This window comes from Muscardinus avellanarius (genome assembly GCF_963383645.1).
Source record: "Muscardinus avellanarius genome assembly, chromosome: 20".
NCBI lineage: Eukaryota > Metazoa > Chordata > Mammalia > Rodentia > Gliridae > Muscardinus > Muscardinus avellanarius.
This window is the reverse complement of record NC_137806.1, coordinates 14,277,484-14,298,165: the sequence shown is the minus strand read 5'-3', so window position 1 is coordinate 14,298,165 and position 20,682 is coordinate 14,277,484. Positions and strand designations below refer to the sequence as shown.

The 20,682-nt window shown below is 37.1% G+C and overlaps 1 protein-coding gene across 1 annotated transcript in view; it reads left to right on the top strand.

Moving 5' to 3' along the window:
- The window catches only part of LOC308277811 (vomeronasal type-1 receptor 90-like), a gene marked incomplete at both ends in the record, with an annotated part of 45,605 nt that extends 26,492 nt beyond the window's left edge, over nucleotides 1–19,113 (top strand). Inside the window, one exon of the mRNA XM_080717207.1 lies at nucleotides 18,155–19,113. Within this exon, the coding sequence (XP_080573333.1) occupies nucleotides 18,155–19,113 (959 nt within the window). The remainder of the gene's footprint in view (nucleotides 1–18,154) is intronic.
- Between the last annotated feature and the right edge of the window lie 1,569 nt (nucleotides 19,114–20,682).

The window sequence follows — 20,682 nt, the reverse complement described above, 5'->3', positions numbered from 1 at the left end:
TTCCAAGGTCTTCTTCAATTTTTCTTTAATGTTTTATAGTTTTTGTTGTAGAGGTCTTTTACATCTTGGGTTAGGTTTATTCCTAGGTATTTTATTGGTTTTGAGGTTATAGTGAATGGAATTGTTTTCTTTGTTTCTTTCATTGTGGATTAGTTGTTGGCATAAAGAAAAGCCACTGATTTCTTTAGGTTGATTTTGTAACCTGCAACTTTGCTGAATTTTTCAGTCAGCTCCAGAAGTCTTTTGGTTGAGTTCTTTGGGTCTTCCAGATAAAGGATCATGTCATCTGCAAATAAGGATAATTTTAATTCCTCTCTTCCTATGTGAATTCCTTTGATTTCCTTCTCTTTTCTTATTGCTGTGGCAAGGGTCTCAAATACTATATTGAAAAGGAGTGGTGATAGTGGGCATCATTGTCTTGTTCCTGATTTTAGAGGAAATTCTTGCAGTTTTTTCCCCATTCAATATAATGTTGGCTTTGGGTTTACAGTATATTGCCTTAATGATGTTGAGGTATGTTCCTTCTATCCCATTTTTTTGCAGTGTTTTTAACATAAATGGGTGTTGGATTTTGTCAAATGCTTCTTCAGCATCTATTGCTATGATGATGTGGTTTTTGTTCTTTCTTCTATTTATGTGGTGGATAACATGTATTGATTTGCGTATGTTGAACCAGCCTTGTTTTTCTGGGATAAAACCGACTTGGTCATGATGTATTATTCTCTTGATATAGTTTTGAATGCTTATGGCTAGTATTTTGTTTAGAATTTTTGCATCTATGTTCACTAAGGATATTGGTCTGTAGTTTTCCTTTCTTGAGGTATCTTTGTTTTGGGGATTAATGTGATACTGGCCTCATAGAAGGAATATGGGAGAGTTTCATCTCTTTCAATTTCCCGGAACATGTTATGAAGTATTGGTATTAGTTGTTCACTGAAAGGTTTGTAAAATTCAGTTGGAAACCCATCTAGGCCTGTGGTTTTCTTTGGTGGAAGAATTTTTATTGCCATTTCTATTTCTTTCACTGCTATTGGTTTGTTTAGGCTTGCTATGCCCTTTTGGTTGAGTTTAGGTAGGTTATATGTGCTTAGAAAAATATCAATTTCTTCCATGTTTTCTAGTAATTTGGAGTATAAATTCTTAAAGTAGTTTCTGATAATCTTTTGAATTTCTTCATTATCTGTGGTGATATTTCCTTTTTCATTTTTAATTTTCATAATTTGAGTTGATTCTCTTTTTCTTTTGGTTAGGTTGGCCAGAGATTTATCAATTCTATTAATCTTTTCAAAGAGCCAGCTTTTTGTTTTATTGATTCTTTGAATTGTTTTTTGTTCTCTATTTCATTTATTTCTGCTCTAATTTCAATAATTTCTTGCCTTCTGCTGGCTTTAGAAATAGACTGTTGCAGTCTTTCTAGGTCCTTTAGTTGTGTCATTAGGTTCTTTATTTGCTGATTATCTCTCCTTCTTCTGTGGGCACTCAATGCAATAAACTTTCCTCTTAATACTTCCTTCATAGTGTCCCATAGATTTTGATTGGTTGTGTCTCTGTTTTCATTTGTTTTGATAAATTTCTTTATTTCTTCCCTAATTTCTGCTCTTACCCATTCATCATTCAATAATGTATCATTCAATCTCCATGTATTTGAGTAATTTCTTTTGAGTTTCCTGTTGTTGATTTCTACTTTTATTCCATTATGGTCTGAAAAGATGCAAGGAATTATATTACATTTTTTGAATTTGCAAGCACTTTCTTTTTGACCCAGGATGTGGTCTATTTTGGAGAAGGTTCCATGGGCTGCTGAGAAGAATATTTATTCTGTAGTTCCTGGCTGAAATACTCTGTAAATGTCTATTAGGTCCATTTGGTTTATGGTTTTCTTTAGTTCTAAGGAGTCTTTACTCATCTTTTGCCTTGAAGATTGATCCAGTGGTGTGAGGGGTGTATTGAAGTCTCCCAGAATTATCTTATTTGGGTCTACTTGGGATCTTATGTCCAGAAGGATTTGTTTTAAAAATGTGGTTGCTCCCATATTTGGGGCATACATATTTACTGTCATTATATCTCTTGGTGTATTGTTCTTTTTAATAAAAGTAAGTGCCTTAATTTTCTCTTCTGATGTGTTTTAGTTTAAAGTGTGTTTTGTTGGATATCAGGTTTGCTGCCCCTGCTCTTTTTTGGTCTCCAATAGCATGGTATATCTTTTTCCATAAAGATTGGTTTCTTGCAGGCAGCATATTTTTGGATTATGTTTTTAAATCCACATTGCCAGTCTATGTCTTTTGATTGGTGAATTAAGTCCTTTGACATTAAGACATATTATTGAAATATGAATTTTATTTCCTGCCATTTTGTGTTCTCTCTACTATTGGGCGGTTTTCTCTTTTTTCTTTACTTAAATGGCCCACTTATGAACTTCCTCTCTTCTCTGGTTCTGAAGTCTGCTTCTTTTTTCTTCCTTATGGTTTATTTCTTTAAGAATTTTCTTTAGTGTTGGCTTTGAATTCATGAATTTTTTTAAGATTCTATTTATCCTGAAATACTTTTGTTTCCCCATTGATTTTGAATAGTAATTTTGCCACATAGAGTAGTTTTGGTTGTAAGTTATTTTCTTCCAGGGTCTGAATCACATCATACCAGTCTCTCCTAGCATTCCTGACCTGGGTTGTATAGTCTGGGGTGAGTCTTATTGTTTTTCCTCTATATGTCACCCATCCTTTTGTTCTCACTGGTTTTAAGATTCTTTCCTTAGCCTTGATGTTTGTCATTTTGACTATTATGTGGCGTGGGGAAGTCCTTCTTTGGTCCTGTCACAATGGTGTTCTGTATGCCTCCTGTACATGAAGATTCAAGTCTCTTTCCATGTTTGGAAAATTCTCTAAAATTATTTCTTTGAATAGATTATGGGTGACCTTGGTCTGTACCTCTATCCCTTATTCAATGCCTATTATTCATAAGTTAGGATGCTTCATATTATCACATATTTGCTGGATGTTTAGGTTTTGTTGCTGTAAAGATTTCTGTATATCGCTGACCATGTTTTCGGTTTTGGATGTACTGTCTTCTAACATTGATATTTTGTTTTCCATTTCATCTAATCTTTAAGAATTTCTTTCTATTGCTGTCTTCATTTCACGTATTGATTCTTTCATTTCATTCCAGACCTCTTTCTGATTCTTTCTTAGTGTTTCCAACTCACCTTTCATCTCCTGTACACTTGTTTTAAATCCTTTCATTATATTGTAAATCAAGATTCAGAACTCCCCTTCTTGCATTTCTTGTAGGTAAGTATTCGTGACTTCTGTCATTTCTCCACTATTCCTGGTTCTCATATTTTCAACGTTCTCAGGCCTGTTCTTCTCTTGTCTTCCCATTGATTGTGGGTATTGTCTATAGTCCAGTCTTAGTAGAATGGATTTAGAAGAGTTAAAAGGTAAACAATACTTTTTCAAGTGGTGAGGGTTGGGTGATGGTGGAGTAGCAGGGGTCAGAAGTCAGGAACCCTGAACACCAAAATTTTGTTTCTCTGCTTCACAAAATGACAATAAACAGTAGCCAATGCCAACAATTGTTGAGTGCACTGTCGCAGACTCAGTGAACTCACTGCCATCACTGAAGGCAATATGGCACTGCTGCCACACCCTCGGTCATGAGGCTGGCATATTTCTTTTCTGGTTTTGGGCTCCACTCTTGAGTCCCTGGAGGGCATGCTGAGCCCGGCTCCTGGGAGCTTTAGATGCTCCTTGAGCCCAGAAAACTGCTGAATTACACCCAGCTGTTCTGCAGCTGCTCACCTCAGCTTGCTGTCCGCCCCTCCTCTCTGGAGCCTGGTGGCTGGTTGAGTGCGCTGGTCTCAGTAGTGTTGATTTTTATCTCTCATTCCTGATTATGTTAAACATTTTTGCATATCAAAACATATACTGGAAAAATATATCGTTTTTACCAAATAGTGCTGGAAAAACTGGTTAATCCATATATAGAGAAGTGGAAATAAATCTCACTGTCTCACCCTGAACAAGAGTCAACACAATGGATCATCACCTGGAAATTAAACCAGGGATTTAAAGAGGGCATAGGAACAATACTCCAACATCTAGGTATGGATAAGAACTTCCTCAATAAGATTCCAAACACAAGCAATTTAAAAAGAGGAGTAATTTATGGGATTGTATTAAACCTCAGAGCTTCTGTGTAGCAAAGAAAACTATCAAGAACTTTTATAGAGAGCTGACAGAATGGGAGATCTTTTCCAGCTACTCCTTTGATAGAAGACTAATATCTAGAACATACAAAGAATTCAGAAAAATTACCTTTAAAAAGAACCAACCCAAACAAGAATGGACAAATAAACTAAATAAATAGACAGTGTGTGTGTGTGTGTGTGTGTGTGTGTGTGTGTGTGTGAGAGAGAGAGAGAGAGAGAGAGAGAGAGAGAGAGAGAGAGATAACAGATAACAGAGATAATAGACACTGGGTGTTGAATCCAGGAGCATCATTCCACTGTTTCTCTGCTTGTTCCAAAAAAAAAAAAAAATCCTAGCAGAAGAAAAGTATTTGGCATATAACAATGATCAAAACAGACCAAACTTACCTTACCTTACAGCCATTTTTAGGCTGAGAAGCTTAACCTGAAGGTTACTGTCAAATCTCATCTCAAGACAGATTTATCAGTATTTTTCAATTTTGAGGTCTAAAACTATCCCAATGCATAGAAGCCATAGCCTCAACTGAAACTAAATTTTTTTTTTACAAGTGAAAAAACACATTTTATTCATTGAGTGACATTGAAGCATATTTTCATGTGATGAAAATGAACCAGCCAAAAGGGTAAAAATACAGATGTAGGACAAAGCAGGGATTAGCCTGGCAAAGGAATATTTCTGTGAATTGAAGGTTATTGATCTGTTGCAATAGTTGAAATTGTAGATTTAAATAAAATCAATAACAATGTACTAACAGAAACAATGGCAAAGTATATCATGTATGTAGTGTCCTAGAAATAGATTTTTACAGCTCCACATTATATTTTCATGACTCATTACTAGTTACAGTCCACAAATAATATTGGACTCCTACATAATTCACAAAAATTAACTGAAAATAGATTAAAGGGAAATTATATAATTAAAAAGCATAGGAAAAAGTTTTATAAAATTGTTGCCACCAGTGATTTACTGGATGCAATACCAAAAGCCTAAGTGTAAAAATCATGAATAAAATTCATTTGTAGCAAAACATAAAGGTCTATAAAGCAAAGAAAACAACAAAGATGGCATAGAGTGAGAAAAAGGCATATATGTAAGATATTACTATATAAAATGTATATGAAATTTACAACTTTGACAAAAATTAAAATAAAAAATAAGACAAGTCAAATGAGTAAAACCCTTGAGTAGACATTTCTCTTCAGAAGCTATGCAAATGGCCATAAGCTATGTTAAAGATACTCAATATCACCTATCATCAGGTTAATGCAAATCAAAATCAGTGCTATATCATCTTACACTTTTATGATGGTACATTATAAAACAAAGTTTTTCAAAAAATAGATGGTTTTGTTGATCATGTAAAACAGCTGGAACACTTGTACATGGTTGCTGGGAATTTAAAGTGATGATACTGTGTAGAAATCAGTATGTAGGTTTCACATACAATTAAAAAAATAGGGCTACATGATCCAAAAATTCTAAAATATTCTCAAATCTGAAATATACATAGGAATTTAAGTCAGAATATCAAGAGATATTTGAACTCTTAATTCATAATAGCATTTTAGAATAATCAAAATTTATAAACAAAGAATGCATTGTCAGATAAATAGATAAAAATAGGGTGTAATGAAATATCATCAAACATTAAATAATACATCCTAATATATGCAACAAAATGAATGTACCTTGGTGACATTACCCTAAGAGGAAATCACCAGTCAAATTAGGATAAATACTACATGATTCCAATTAAAAAAAATGTCTGAAGTAGTCAAAAATTTAGAAGATTGACAGTTTCTAACCACTAAAAGTCAACTATAATACATCACATTTTGGATCCATAATGCTATATTGTATAAAATTTTAATAATTATGCTATATACTGTTACCAAAATTAAAAACGCAAAGAAAAATACATACAGCACAACTATGCAAGGTTTATTTTACAAAGCTTTTTTAATTATTGATATTTATTTTTGTGGTGCTGAGGATTGAATCCATGAGCACTCTACTTCCAAGCTACACCCTCAGTCCATTTTTTTATTCTTTATTTTTTTATTTTTTTTATTTAAACAATTTTTTATTGAACGTAAATAGTATACATTTACACTATATTTGATGCCCTCCCCCCCCCGCCCCCGTTTTCCTTTCCCCCCTCCCGCCAATGGCTGTCCAGGTTAACCATGACCTATTCATAATTTTACACATGTTCAGGTGTAGACCCTCGTTAATGAAGACCGACCTTCCTCCTCTCCTATCTTACCATCCAAACTTAGCTAGTATTTCCCCTTCAATAACTGGAGTCCCACTGGTATTCTTTGTGTTTCCTAGTTTGGGCATATTAGAGGAAACATATGTATCTTCTTCTTTTGTGCTTGGCTGATTTCACTTAACATAATGTTCTCCAGGGTTTTCCATCTCCTTGCAAATGACATAATTTTGTTCTTCTTTATGGCTGAATAGAATTCCATTGTGTGTATTTCCCACAGTTTTGCTATCCATTCATCTGTTGATGGTGATCTGGGTTGGTTCCATATTTTGGCTATTACATATTGTGCTGCTATGAACATAGGTATGCATATGTGGCTATATTTCTCTGAATTCAACCCCTTTGGAAAGATACCCAGGAGTGGTATAGCTGGATCATATGGTGGATCTATTCCCACCTTTCTTAGGAATCTCCACACAGATCTCCATAGTGGTTGAACTAGTTTGCATTCCCAACAACAGTGTAAAAGAGTTCCTCTTTCCCCACATCCTCGCCAGCATTTGTTGTTGTTTGATTTCTTTATGCTTGCTACTCTGACTGGGGTTAGATGGAATCGCAGTGTAGTTTTGATTTGCATCTCCCTGATGGCCAGTGATGAAGAACATCTTTTCATGTATCTATTAGCTCTTTGTATCTCTTCTTTTGTGAAGTGTCTATTTAGTTCATTTGCCCATTTCTTGATTGGGTTGTTTGTTTTGCCAGTGTAGAGTCTTTTGAGCTCCTTGTATACTCTGGATATTAGGCCCCTATCAGAATGGTGGCTGGTAAAGATCCTTTCCCATTCTGTAGGCTTCCTCTTTAGGTTATTGATAGTTTCCTTTGATGAGAAGAAACTTTTTAGTTTGATGTTATCCCACTTGTTTATTCTTGCTTTAATTTCCTGAGCTTTGGGGGTTTTGTTGAGAAAGTTACTGCCTGTGCCAATATGTTGTAGTGTTGAACCTATGTTCTCCTCTACTAACTTCACCATCTCAGGTCTAATTTCTAAGTCTTTAATCCATCTTGAGTTGATTCCTGTGTTTGGTGAGATATAGGGGTTTAGATTCATCTTTTTACAAATGGTTAGCCAGTTCTCCCAGCACCACTTGTTGAAAAGGCTGTCTTTTCTCCAGCGTATGTGTTTGGCCCCTTTGTCAAAGATTAATTGACTAAAGATGTGTGGGTTTGTTTCTGTATCTTCTATTCTAATCCACTGGTCAGTATATCTGTTTTTGTGCCAGTACCATGCTGTTTTTACTACTCTTGCTCTATAGTATAGTTTGAAGTCTGGGATTGTAATGCCTCCTGCGTGTTTCTTGTTATTGAGAATTGCTTTGGATATTCTAGGTCTTTTCTTTCTCCATATGAAGTTCATGATTGATTTTTCTAGGTCTCTGAAGAATGCCACTGGTATTTTAATGGGAATTGCATTGAACCTATAGATCAGTTTTGGCAGAATGGCCATTTTGATGATATTTATTCTGCCTATCCATGAGCACGGGAGATCTTTCCATCTTCCAAGGTCTTCTTCTATTTCTTTCTTTAATGTTTTATAGTTTTTGTTGTAGAGGTCTTTTACATCTTGGGTTAGGTTTATTCCTAGGTATTTTATTGGTTTTGAGGTTATAGTGAATGGAATTGCTGTTTTTATTTCTTTCATTGTGGATTAGTTGTTGGCATAAAGAAAAGCCACTGATTTCTTTAGGTTGATTTTGTAACCTGCAACTTTGCTGAATTTGTCAATCAGGTCCAGCAGTCTTTTTGTTGAGTTCTTTGGGTCTTCCAGATAAAGGATCATGTCATCTGTGAATAAGGATAATTTTAATTCCTCTCTTCCTATGTGAATTCCTTTGATTTCCTTCTCTTGTCTGATTGCTGCAGCAAGAGTCTCAAGGACTATATTGAAAAGGAGTGGTGATAGTGGGCATTCTTGTCTTGTTCCTGACTGTAGTGGAAATTCTTGCAGTTTTTCCCCATTCAATATAATGTTGGCTTTGGGTTTGCAGTATATTGCCTTGATAATTTTGAGGTACTTTCCTTCTATCCCAATTTTTTGCAGTGTTTTTAACATAAATGGGTGTTGGATTTTGTCAAATGCTTTTTCAGCATCTATTGCTATGATGATGTGGTTTTTGTTCTTGGTTCTATTTATGTGGTGAATAATATGTATTGATTTGCGTATGTTGAACCAGCCTTGTTTTTCTGGGATGAAACCGACTTGGTCATGATGTATTATTCTCTTGATATAGTTTTGAATGCGTGTAGCTAGTATTTTGTTTAGAATTTTTGCATCTATGTTTATTAAGGATATTGGTCTGTAGTTTTCCTTTCTTGAGGTATCTTTATTTGGTTTGGGGATTAATGTGATACTGGCCTCATAGAAGAAATTTGGAAGAGTTCCATCTCTTTCAATTTTCCGGAACATGTTATGCAGTATTGGTATTAGTTGTTCACTGAAGGATTTGTAGAATTCAGCTGGGAACCCATCTGGGCCTGGGCTTTTCTTTGGTGGAAGACTTTTTATTGCCGTTTCTATTTCTTTGGTTGTTATTGGTTGGTTTAGGCTTGCTATGTCCTCTTGGCTGAGTATAGGAAGGTTAACTGTGCTTAGAAATCTATCAATTTCTTCCAGGTTTTAAAGTCTCTTGGAGTATAAATTTTTAAAGTAGTTTCTGATAATCTTTTGAATTTCTTCTCTATCTGTGGTGATATCTCCTTTTTCATTTCTAATTTTGATAATTTGAGTTGATTCTCTTTTTCTTTTGGTTAGGTTGGCCAGGGGTTTATCAATTCTATTAATCTTTTCAAAGAACCAACTTTTTGTTTTATTGATTCTTTGAATTGTTTTTTTGTTCTCTATTTTGTTTATTTCTGCTCTAATTTTGATGATTTCTTGCCTTCTGCTGGCTTTGGGAATAGACTGTTCCAGAATTTCTAGATCCTTGAGTTGTGTCATTAGGTTCTTTACTTGGTGGTTCTCTGTCCTTTTTATGTAGGCACTCAATGCAATAAACTTTCCTCTTAGAACTGCCTTCATGGTGTCCCATAGGTTTTGTTAGGTTGTGTCTCTGTTTTCATTTGTTTCCATAAATTTCTTTATTTCTTCCCTAATTTCTGCTCTTACCCATTCGTCGTTCAATAGTGTATCTTTCATTCTCCATGAATTTGAATACTTTATTTCGAGTTTCCTGTTGTTGATTTCTACTTTTATTCCATTGTGGTCTGAAAAGATGCAAGGAATTATATTACTTTTTTTAATTTGCTGGTATTTTCTTTGTGTCCCAGGATGTGATCAATTTTGGAGAAGGTTCCATGAGCTGCTGAGAAGAAAGTGTATTCTGTAGTTCCTGGTTGAAATACTCTGAAAATGTCTATTAGGTCCATTTGGTTTATGGTTTCCTTTAGTTCTAGAGTGTCTTTACTCATCTTTTGCCTTGAAGATCGATCCAGTGGTTTGAGAGGCGTATTAAAGTATCCCAGAATTATTGTATTTGGGTCTACTTGGGATCTTATGTCCAGAAGGATTTGTTTTACAAATGTGGTTGCTCCCATATTTGGGGCATAAATATTTACTATCATTATATCTTCTTGGTATATTGTTCCTTTTAATAAAAGTAAGTGCCCTGATTTATCTCTTTTGATGTGTTTTAGTTTAAAGTCTGTTTTGTTGGATATTAGGATTGCTACCTCTGCTCTTTTTTTGGTCGCTGGTGGCATGGTATATCTTTTTCCATCCTTTCACCTTCAGCCTGTGAGTGTCTTTGGCTGTGAGGTGAGTTTCTTGCAGACAGCATATATTTGGATTATGTTTCCTAATCCACATTGCCAGTCTATGTCTTTTGATTGGTGAGTTAAGTCCTTTGACATTAAGACATATTATTGAAATATGATTTTTGTTTTCTGCCATTTTGTGTTCTGTCTACTCTTGGGTGGTGTGAACTTTCTTCTTTACTTAAATGGCCCACTTATTAACTTCCTCTCTTCTCTGGTTCTGAAGTCTGCTTCTTTTTTATTCCTTATAGTTTATTTCTTTAAGAATTTTCTCTAGTGTTGGCTTTGAATTCATGAATTTTTTGAGATTCTGTTTATCCTGAAAGACTTTGGTTTCTCCACTGATCTTGAATAGTAGTTTTGCTGGATAGATGAGCCTTGGCTGGAAGTTATTTTCTTCCAGGGTCTGAATCACGTCATACCAGTCTCTCCTAGCATTCATGACCTGGGTTGTATAATCTAGGGTGATTCGTATTGTTTTGCCTCTATATGTCACCCGTCCTTTTGTTCTCACTGCTTTTAAGATTCCTTCCTTAGCCTCTATATTGGTCATTTTGGTTATTATGTGACGTGGAGTGGTCTTTTTTTGGTCTTGTCTCAGTGGAGTTCTGTATGCCTCCTGGACTTGAAGATCAAAGTCTCTTTCCATATTTGGAAAATTCTCTGAGATTATTTCCTTGAAGATGTTGCAGATGCCCTTGGTCTGTACCTCTAACCCTTCCTCAATGGCTATTATCCGTAAATTAGGGCGCTTCATATTATCCCATAATTGCTATATGTTTAGGTTTTGTTGCTGTAAAGATTTCTGTATATTGCTGACTGTGTTTTCAGTTTGGGATGTGCTGTCTTCTAATATTGATATTCTGTTTTCCATTTCATCTAATCTTCCAGAATTTCTTTCTATTGCTGTCTTCATTTCACTTATTGCCTCTTTCATTTCATTCCAGACCTCTTTCTGATTCTTTTTTAGTGTTTCTAGTTCACCTTTTACCTCCTCTATACTTGTTTTAAATCCTTTCATCATATTGAACCTCAAGATTCAGAACTCCCCTTCTTGCATTTCTAGTAGGTCAGTATTCGTGATTTCTGCTGTCTCTTCATAATTCCTGGTTCTCCTATTAATAGCGTTCTCTGTCCTGTTTTTCTGGTTTCTACCCATCGTTCGTGAGTATTATGCTTAGTCAAATCTTAATATTTGGAGTTTAGGAGTATCGGCTAGTCAGCAGAGCCTTTCCAGTGTTGAGGGTAGGTGATGTGGGAGGAGCTGGGGTGATTGGTAAAGGAGCCGGATTAGGTAGAGGATATGTTTAGGTTGAGAAAGACTTTAAGTATGATAAGGTAATATCTTGCTAGGAATGAGAGAGAGTTAACTACTAGGACTCTTGTCGTTAGTAGAGTAATTATGGATATAAGAAATACTTTGAGTATTAAACCAGGAGGTATATTATGGGGAAAAGTTTGGGGGGAGAAAAGTATGTAGGGTTAGTGTGGGAAGGTTTGTAAATAGGGGTGATGGAAGGAGCAGACAGACATAAAAAAAAAAAAAGAAAAAAAAATCCACTCAAGATACCAAGACTATTATGTAATCCAAGAAAAAGGGAGGAAAACCAATCAAAGGAGGAGGATGAAAATAAGGGAAGGAAAGAGGAAGAAAGAGGAAAAAAGAACGAGAATAAAATAAAAGGAACTAGCAGCTGTGTGAAATAAAAAGATAAGGCAAACTATCCAATATATATATAAAAAAAACAAGTTAAAGTAAGAGAAGTGTGGGTTAAAAGAAAAAAAATAAAATAAAACAGCAATAACCATACCAAAACAAAAGTACTGTAAAAGCAAAATAAAACAAAACATCCACATTAAAAGTAAAACAAACAGTCCTCCTTATTTACACATATGGGGTCAGGTCCATATAATATGTGCGTATCTGATTGGTTTGGTAACTTTCAGAATACCATCCAATGTCTCTTAGTTTTCTTTATACTCTATTTTTATCTTCTTAGATCACTCTGGTTGTTTGGACACCTTTCTCTCCTGTAGCTGCTTTAGGTTTATGTGTCCGGATGTCTGGTTTCACTTTTATTTGATTCTGTACAATTCACAGGTTCTGCGAAATTCTAACCTGTGGTCAGCACCTCTGCACTCACCACCCTAGTCTCCAGCCTGTGCTACCCTACAACAGTGGTGGAGAATGACCAAGGTATAATTAGAACCTCCCCCTGAGGTCCTGTGCAGATATTGTGGCCCGATGGATTTTCCTGTGTCTCTGGAAATTCCAGCTGGGTTAGCCGGTGTGGTCCCAAGATGTACCCTGGTCAAATGGATGCTGGTTCCTGGATGCCCACAGTTACTGCCAGAGCTCTGCCTATTCCGAGAGTGCAGGCTGGGTGTGCTGCTAGTACTGGACCCTGGTGTGAGTGGATACAGCTGTCTATTGCTGCTGGTATGCTCTTCCAAGGTGTATTGAGCTGTGTTCTCACTTAGAACTAAGCATCTGGCTTCCAGGAGGGTGGGAACACCCAGTGGTGGGCCAGGGGTGCAGGATAGGTGCTCAAGGATCCAGTGCGTGGTGTCCAGCAATGGTCCCTGCCTCCCACGGGATGTAGAAACTGGAGGTGCCCCAAGGAGGTTTCCCGGTCACACAGGGCTTTCGTAACCTGGAAGGCAGGCTCTGGCAAGGTGGCGGGGGCTAGACGCACAGGCAGTCTCCAATTTAGAGGTGGCAGTGCAGTGGCACAGGCACTGACTGCTAGCAGGGGACCGGGGCACAGACAAGGTGCGCCGAAGGGAGTGCTCGGTTCTGAGGCTGGGGCGTGCTGGGGGGTTGGGGTGCAGCGCACGCTAGGGTCCGCACTTCCCTGGGCACCCGCAGTTACCTGCCTTTCTTGGTTCAGGATTCCATGGGAGTCTGTCTCTATGCTGTTGTGATCCAGTCGCTGGTGACAACACAGAATTCTGACGTGGGTGCTGTTCGTTGCTTAAGATGAGAAACTAAGTCCGTTTTCAGTCCTGGATTATCTTGCCGCGGTAATATCGGGCAGACAGATCCGCGGACAGCCGCAAAAGTGGCGCGCCGATCAGCGTTCCGATCCGATTGTATCTGTAGCAGGTCTGGTGTCCGATCCTTGTTCTTCTTCTTCTTCACGTTCAGAGTTCCCCCGAGGTACCAGGATTTGTTTTGGTTCCTGGTATGTATTTATTTTGTTGATTAAGACACAGCTTTCTACGTATTTGAACTTTATTTGCTTCAGCTACTGAGAAGTGCTGTGTCCCTCAGTCGCCATTTAAAAAAAAAAAAAAACTGAAACTGAATTTTTGCCAGGACTGTTCATTGCCATTTGTATCTATTACCGTATATGTATATAACATGTGTATATAAAATATTGCCTTTCACTATGTGAAACAGGATGCATAAAAATTCAGGGATTTAGTAAGGGCTGATGGCTATTCAGTGTGGATATTTAATGATGACTTTTTAAATTAAATGAACAGTTATTCTTTCTATGTGCATAATGATGTAAAAATTTGAAACTTGGTTGTTTGAAAACCTAGATTCTTGCTATACAGTGACATACTGGGAAAACAGCCTAGTTATTAGGGATTAAAACTCTCAAGACTGAACAGGTTGAAATTACACTCTCCTTTGTGCAGTGGGAGAGACAACAAAACTTTTTAATCTTCTGATTTGAGAGTTTAGAAAACTTTGGGTTTGGATACATAAATAGCTGACTGATACATATGCTCAGTTTTCTGCTAATGGGCTTTTCTCTAAATTCTTAGGACTAATTTGATCTTAGAGTCAACTGAGAGAATGGGTGTTGCCTATAGGATTGGGACCCATTTCTCCTTCTATGCAAATGAGTAAACAAAGAGAAAAGTTTTGAGCCTAGCTGTCCCCAGATTACTATTATCCCATGGTGAATAAAGTAAAATTAAGAGTCATGTGAAATCTGCCACTGGGGACTCCTAGGTTTTCTCTTTCCCAGGGGGATCCTGTCACCTTTCCAGATGCTGCAAAGAGATACATTAAAGACATCCTCATCTTAAACCATGAAAGATTTTCTAGGGGGTTCCGAATCCCTGCACAGGTTGTCTAGGTAAGTACCTCTGTATGTCACTGATGCAGAATCAGTGGGCATATACAGCTTTTGTGATTTTGATTAATGATCAAAAGAGGGGCAAATAGGACCTATCAACATGTTTCGGTAGCCTAAGATTAAACACCTGTTTCCTATACGCTGTTTAAATAACTTTTATCAGGAATGCAAATCAAATTTTTCTTCATATTTAGTATTGATTTGGTGATTTATGAAAGTTTTATCAGAAATATTTAATTACATTAGAATCCCATTCATTTCTTTGCTATGATGACTATTGTTAGTGCTACAGAACTTCCAAAAGTGCATATTTTATTATTTATTTTTATTCCAATATTACTAATTCATATACTTATTTAACAAGGAAGAAATAAATTTAAACATATCTCCATAAATCAATTCAAAATATTATTGAATAAGTCTCCCTGTATATTTGGGTAAGTAACTAAAATTATACGCACAAAAACAGTTTAAAACTAATCCTATTAAGCCAGGTGTGGTGGTGCACATTTGTAATCTCAGCATTTATGAAGCTAAGACAAGAGGATCACAGTTTGTGGACAGCCTCAGCTACTTAGTGAGGCCCTTTGCAACTCAGTGAGACTCTGTTTCAAAATAAAGAATGAAAAATAGGGCTGAGGATATAGCTCAGAGGTAGAATGCCACTAGGTTCCATCCCCAGTACCACATACACACAAAAAGAAACACTGAAACACATGGAGGTCAGTGTTTTAGGACAAGTTGGACAAACAATCTATCTGAATTATTTAAAATTTAGGTTTCAAACAATTTGGATAGATTGCTTGTCCAAAATTTTTCAGTGTTTATGTATTTTACCTTTAAAACCAATGTGTAAAGCCTGCATTTATTAAAAGCAACATGATATGAAGGAATCTTATAATGGTTTTATGTACTTTTTAAAGAACTATATAAAATGCTAGTTATACAAGTAGTTCACAGTATTATAAGGATTGAATCCAAGAGCATTTTGACCTCTGAGGTACACCCCTATTTTATTTTGTTGTTTAAAAATAGTGTCTTAATATGTTTCAGAGGGCCTCAGTAAGTTTCTGGGGCTGAACAAGAACCATGTGGTCCTCCTGTGTCAGCCACCCAACTACTGGGATTATAGGTGTGCACTCCCACACCTGGCTAGTTTAAATAATTTTAAATACTTTTTTGTCAGAGACAAAGAGAGAGAGAGGAGAGAGAGAGAGAGAGAGAGAGAGAGAGAGAGAGAGAGAGAGAGAGAGATTTTCACACAACTTTGGAGCCTTTTAAGATTTTTGTTATAAAAGACCTCCAGAGGGGTGGAGAGAGGCACATAACATGAATATGGGTGCAGTTCTTAGAACTTTTAGGTTGCTGAAATTTTAGTGCTCATGCTGGATGATGGCTGAGCTAGATCAAAATTTAGACATATTTAGGGACCCACTGTTGACCAAACTTCTCGGGAATTTTAGGTGTGTAGATAGGCCATTATGACTGAAAGTGTTAGCCTATTTCTGCATCAAATTCTCAGCATATATGTTTTAACGTAATTAATTAATTAATTAATTGATTATTATTTAATTATTTATTTATTTACTATTTTTGTGGTGCTGGGGATTAAACCCAGGGGCATTCTGTTTCAGAGCTATGCCCCTAGCCCGATTTTCTACTCTATTTTTTAAGCAGGTTCTCACTAAGTTGCAGAAGGCCTTACTAAGTAGCTGAGGCTGGCCACAAATCTGGATCCTCCTATCTCAGCCTCCCAAGTACTGGAATTACAAGCATGCGCCACCATGCCTGGATAGATCATGAATTTAAATGGAAGCATTTTAGCAAGGCTTGGTGATGTACACTCTGTAATCCTAGTAATTGCAAGGCTAAAATAGGGCAATTTCATTTTCAAGGCTAATGTTAGCAATTTAGCATGACCCTCAGGAACTTAGTGACACCCTGTGCCGAAAGCCAGCTAGTCCAATGGGGCGCGAGTTTGCTCGCGGTCGAGGGTCTCAGTAAAGGTGGGGAAGGACAGAGTGATTTTCTACAGATTCTTATCTGTAGCGGTTCTTTCCTAGGAAAATAATCCTATGATTGGCGCTTTTTAAAAAGAACCTGACATGGATCGATGCTTCTTGTGCAATCTAACACTTTATTTTTGACACAAGATTTTTTATATATTCCCCTCTCCCAGTGAATTTCTAGTAAAAGGAAGTGCAAAACACCCAAGGTACAAAAGAGAGATACACATGCAAATTACCAACCCTGAACAAGACAAAAGTAAAGACCTGGGATATCCCAGGTCTTTGTGTTTGAAATCAGTCCCATTATCTCAGGTGGGCCTTGTGCTCAGGAGCCCAGCCCCCTTTGGCCTTGCAGCTGCAGAGGCTTCTATTTGGCTAAAAGTCACACCCAAAAATCACTTGTTGAAGAATCCAGTTTGTTTTTTAAGAGTTTTCTTTAACCCTTTCGGAGCTCATTCCTAGGGCTTAGTCCAATGTCCTTCTTTATAATGGGGGACGAAGCCTGAGATTCCAGCTTTCATATAGTTATCGTAAGGAAAATCCGTGTTCCTTCATGATGATCTAGGGAATTTCGATGAACGTCTGCTGGATTTTGTCTGCAATACTATTCGCTGTCTGAAAAACTTAAACAAACTCATGACACAGTTTAGCAGGTAAACACCAAGAAATAACATGAGGTCTTTAGATTTAGTTGTCAGATATATTTCTCTAGCAGCTGAGCATTTTCCTTCTTTTAATAATCCATATTCCTATCACTAACCTTCTGCAACTTTCTTTTCTTTTCTGATTACCCTAATTCTCTCTTTCCCATTCGGGCCAATCTCAGGATAAGCTCTTCTTCATACAAAATACTTTCTTATTCTCACCATATTTTCTTTCTTTCATCTTTACACATCTATTTTATCTGTCCTTTGTTTTGACATAGCTATTTTTAACCAGGTGGTGTCGCTGTATTGAAGGTCGAAGGTGGACTGGAATGTTGCTACTGCCTCTAATTACCATTTGAACAAGGCTCATCTAATTACCATTTGAGCAAGGCTGAAAGTTTGCTGGAAAGATTATTTTACATGAATTCAATTTTTTCTCGCAGTCCTGATCTTTTTTCCACCGGAGCAATTTCATGTGGAAAGTTAAAAGAATCATTACTAAAAGAATAATAGTTATGAAAGAATATCTAAGAGTGGAGGGGTTTTTTGGCCAGAGACGATGCCCTCTCTCGGGGCTAATTGCCGATGACTACATGGATTCTCACACATGTAGATGCCGAGATGGAGTGGGCAGCAAAGTCTTGGCAACCCTGTCTCAAAATAAAATAGAACTAGGGTATAGCTCATGGGTAGAGTACTCCTGAGTTCCATCTCAGTACAAAAAAAGAGAAAAAAGTAAGCATTCTGTCTTCAGAGTCTAGATTTATAAATAGTTTATTTCTTGATTCCCAATATATTATCAAAAAAGATGAGGGCACAAAAAGATATAACTGTGTGCAGGGTTGTCTGTGGAAATTCTGCATGAGAATCTTTTCTTTCTTTAAAAATTTTTATTGGTGCATTGATGTCATATATCTTAATAGGATACAAGATGGTGGAGACACTTTTTACTTCTTCTTACCCAGTAATTTATCAGGTTGCTGCAGACACAAAGATAAGTAAATCATTGCCCTATCCATGAAAAACGAAAGAGTGAAATATAAATACTTCAGTATCAAAGGGGTAAAACTGCATTAGGATGAACCCACAAATTTTAATGCTGGCAATATTTTTAGTTGAGATTGATGTTTTTAATATCTAAGGTGAAGAGAATTTGTCTTCGTTTCCTTCTCAGACAATTACTATGAACTGTTCACTAGAAAAATGAGTGAAAGCATCAACATTTACACCTTTATTGCCACTAGAAATACCTTTTTCTCCCAAATTTGCATTGGGATATCAGCCAACACCATTTTGCTTCTCTTCCACCTCCTCGTGTCCCTTTTCCAACAGAGGTCCAAGCCTACTGACCTGATGGTTGGCCTCTTGGCACTAATTCATCTAGTGATGCTAATAACCAGGGTGTTCATGGACATAGACAAGTTTGGATCTTGGAACTTCTGGGATGACATCACATGCAAATCAGTTATCTACTTGTACAGGTTGATGAAGAGTCTCTCTCTTTGCACCACCTGCCTGCTGAGTGTCCTCCAGGCCATCATCCTCAGCCCCAGAAGCTCCTGCTTGGCAAAGTTCAAACATAAGTCTTCACAACACAGCCTGTGTTGCTTTCTCATTCTCTGTGTTTCCAGTATATTTATAAATGCTCGTTTTTTAATCTCCATTACTGGCCCAACCAATAAGACAGCCCTTCGGTTTGTCTCAGAATCCTGTTCTATTTCACCCATGGGTTACTTCTTCAAGAACTATTTTACTGCAATGGGGGTATTTCGAGACATCTTGTTTATAGGACTCATGGCCCTTTCAAGTGGGTATATGGTGGGTCTCTTGTGTAGGCATAAGAGGCAGTCCCAGCATCTCCACAGCACCAGTGTTTCCTCAAAAGCATCCCCAGAACAAAGGGCCACCTGGACCATTCTGCTGCTCATGAGTTTCTTTGTGATCATGTACTTTTTGGACTGCATTGTCTGCTCTTCCTATGAAGTATTGCTGAAGGATGATCCAGCTCGCCTGTGGCTCCAGATGCTGGTGGGCAATGGCTATGCGACCATCAATCCTTTGTTGCTGATCAGTACTGAAAAACGAATAATCAAGGCTATAAAGTTTGTGTTGGGGAAGGAGAGTAAATGTTAAATTATGTGGTGATGGAGAACTACTGTCATTTTTTTCATCATATAATCTGTTCTGAAATTGAAATTAATTTGTCAGAGAAACCAAGTAAGAATGAGGGTGATGTAATTTAAACAATTGGGGTTTTTTTGAAACACTACTAATTTACAGATTGACTGTTCTTGTACAGCTTATATCTAAAGCATGTGTGTGTATGTGTGTGTGTGTGTGTGTGTGTGTGTGTGTGTGTGTGTGTTTTGCAGGGCCCAGCAACATTCTACCTCTGAATGTTAGTCCTATTTGATTTCTTTATTTGAAAAGTAGGTGTTGCTAAATTGTTGAGATCCTTGTTAAATTACTAAGACTGACCTTGAACCTATGCTCCTCCTTTCTCAGCATCCAAAATACTGAGATTTCAGCAACACAATACCCAGTACTGAGATTTCAGGATTGTACCACCATACCATGCACAGCTCATATTAACTCTTTTTATTGAAGTTACATTTCAAATAAACTAATATTATCATGTCCATTTACCAGAGGCAGAAACTAAGGTCCAGAGAAATTAGATGAGTCAAGATTGCATAGGAAATAAATAGAGATCCAGGATTTCAACCCCAGAAATAATACTTTAGGATTTGTGCTTGTAGAACTTAGCACACAATCCATGATGACCTTTGTTTTATAGGTGATATACAGGAATGACATGCCCCTTCAAAATGTAGTGTCAATGGTCACCTTTGTCATGTCTTCTTTCTGTCAGGCTTAAACATCCATGGAAGGTTATCCAATGTTCATCATTGGGAAGGTGCCTTGTGGCACTGAATATCTGTGTGTGGAGGTTCTTTTAAGAAAATAGAGTTGTGATCATAATCAAGGCCACTGTTTTTAATGTCTGATGTGGTTATTTCATTAGAGATTCCAGATGTTGCTCATAAATAAGGCAATTATTGAAACTGAAACTATGGAACCTCATTGTGGTGATTCCTTCATGTGTGTTACGTGTATCAGTTTCTCTGTCATTCCATCACCTCCTCTTTTCCTTCCTTCCTCTCCTCCCCCTTCTCCCTGGTCCTCTCCTGTTCTCTGCTTCATCCGTAGCTGGGACCGCAGCACACACCATCACATCTGGGTCTAGATTATGCTTTTTAATACTTTCATTGGTCCATTATAGAATCACATAATAATGTATAAATGATAATTATGGTGACTGTGGGATATACACACAAAGAACTTGGTGGGCTTTCCCCCAGCTCTCTCCCCATTACTCCCTTCCCCAAATGGAAATTTGAGATTGGCATTGATATCCTCACATATGCACATGATGTCCACGGGAGTTTTTCCTTCATAGGTTCTCCCTCTCCCCATCTCATTCCCCTAGACCACCTCCTTTGCTCCACTGAAGTTTATTCTCCATTTTCTGAGGTCTTTCTAGTGTCTGGATCATTCTCTAGCTTACTCCCTAGATACTCAAAAGTAATATAGCTGCATCATTCCCAGTCTTCTGAGAAATCTCTACACTGATCTCCATAGCAATTGCAATAATTTGCAATTCCACTAACAGTGTAGAAGATTTTCTATTTCCCCAAATTC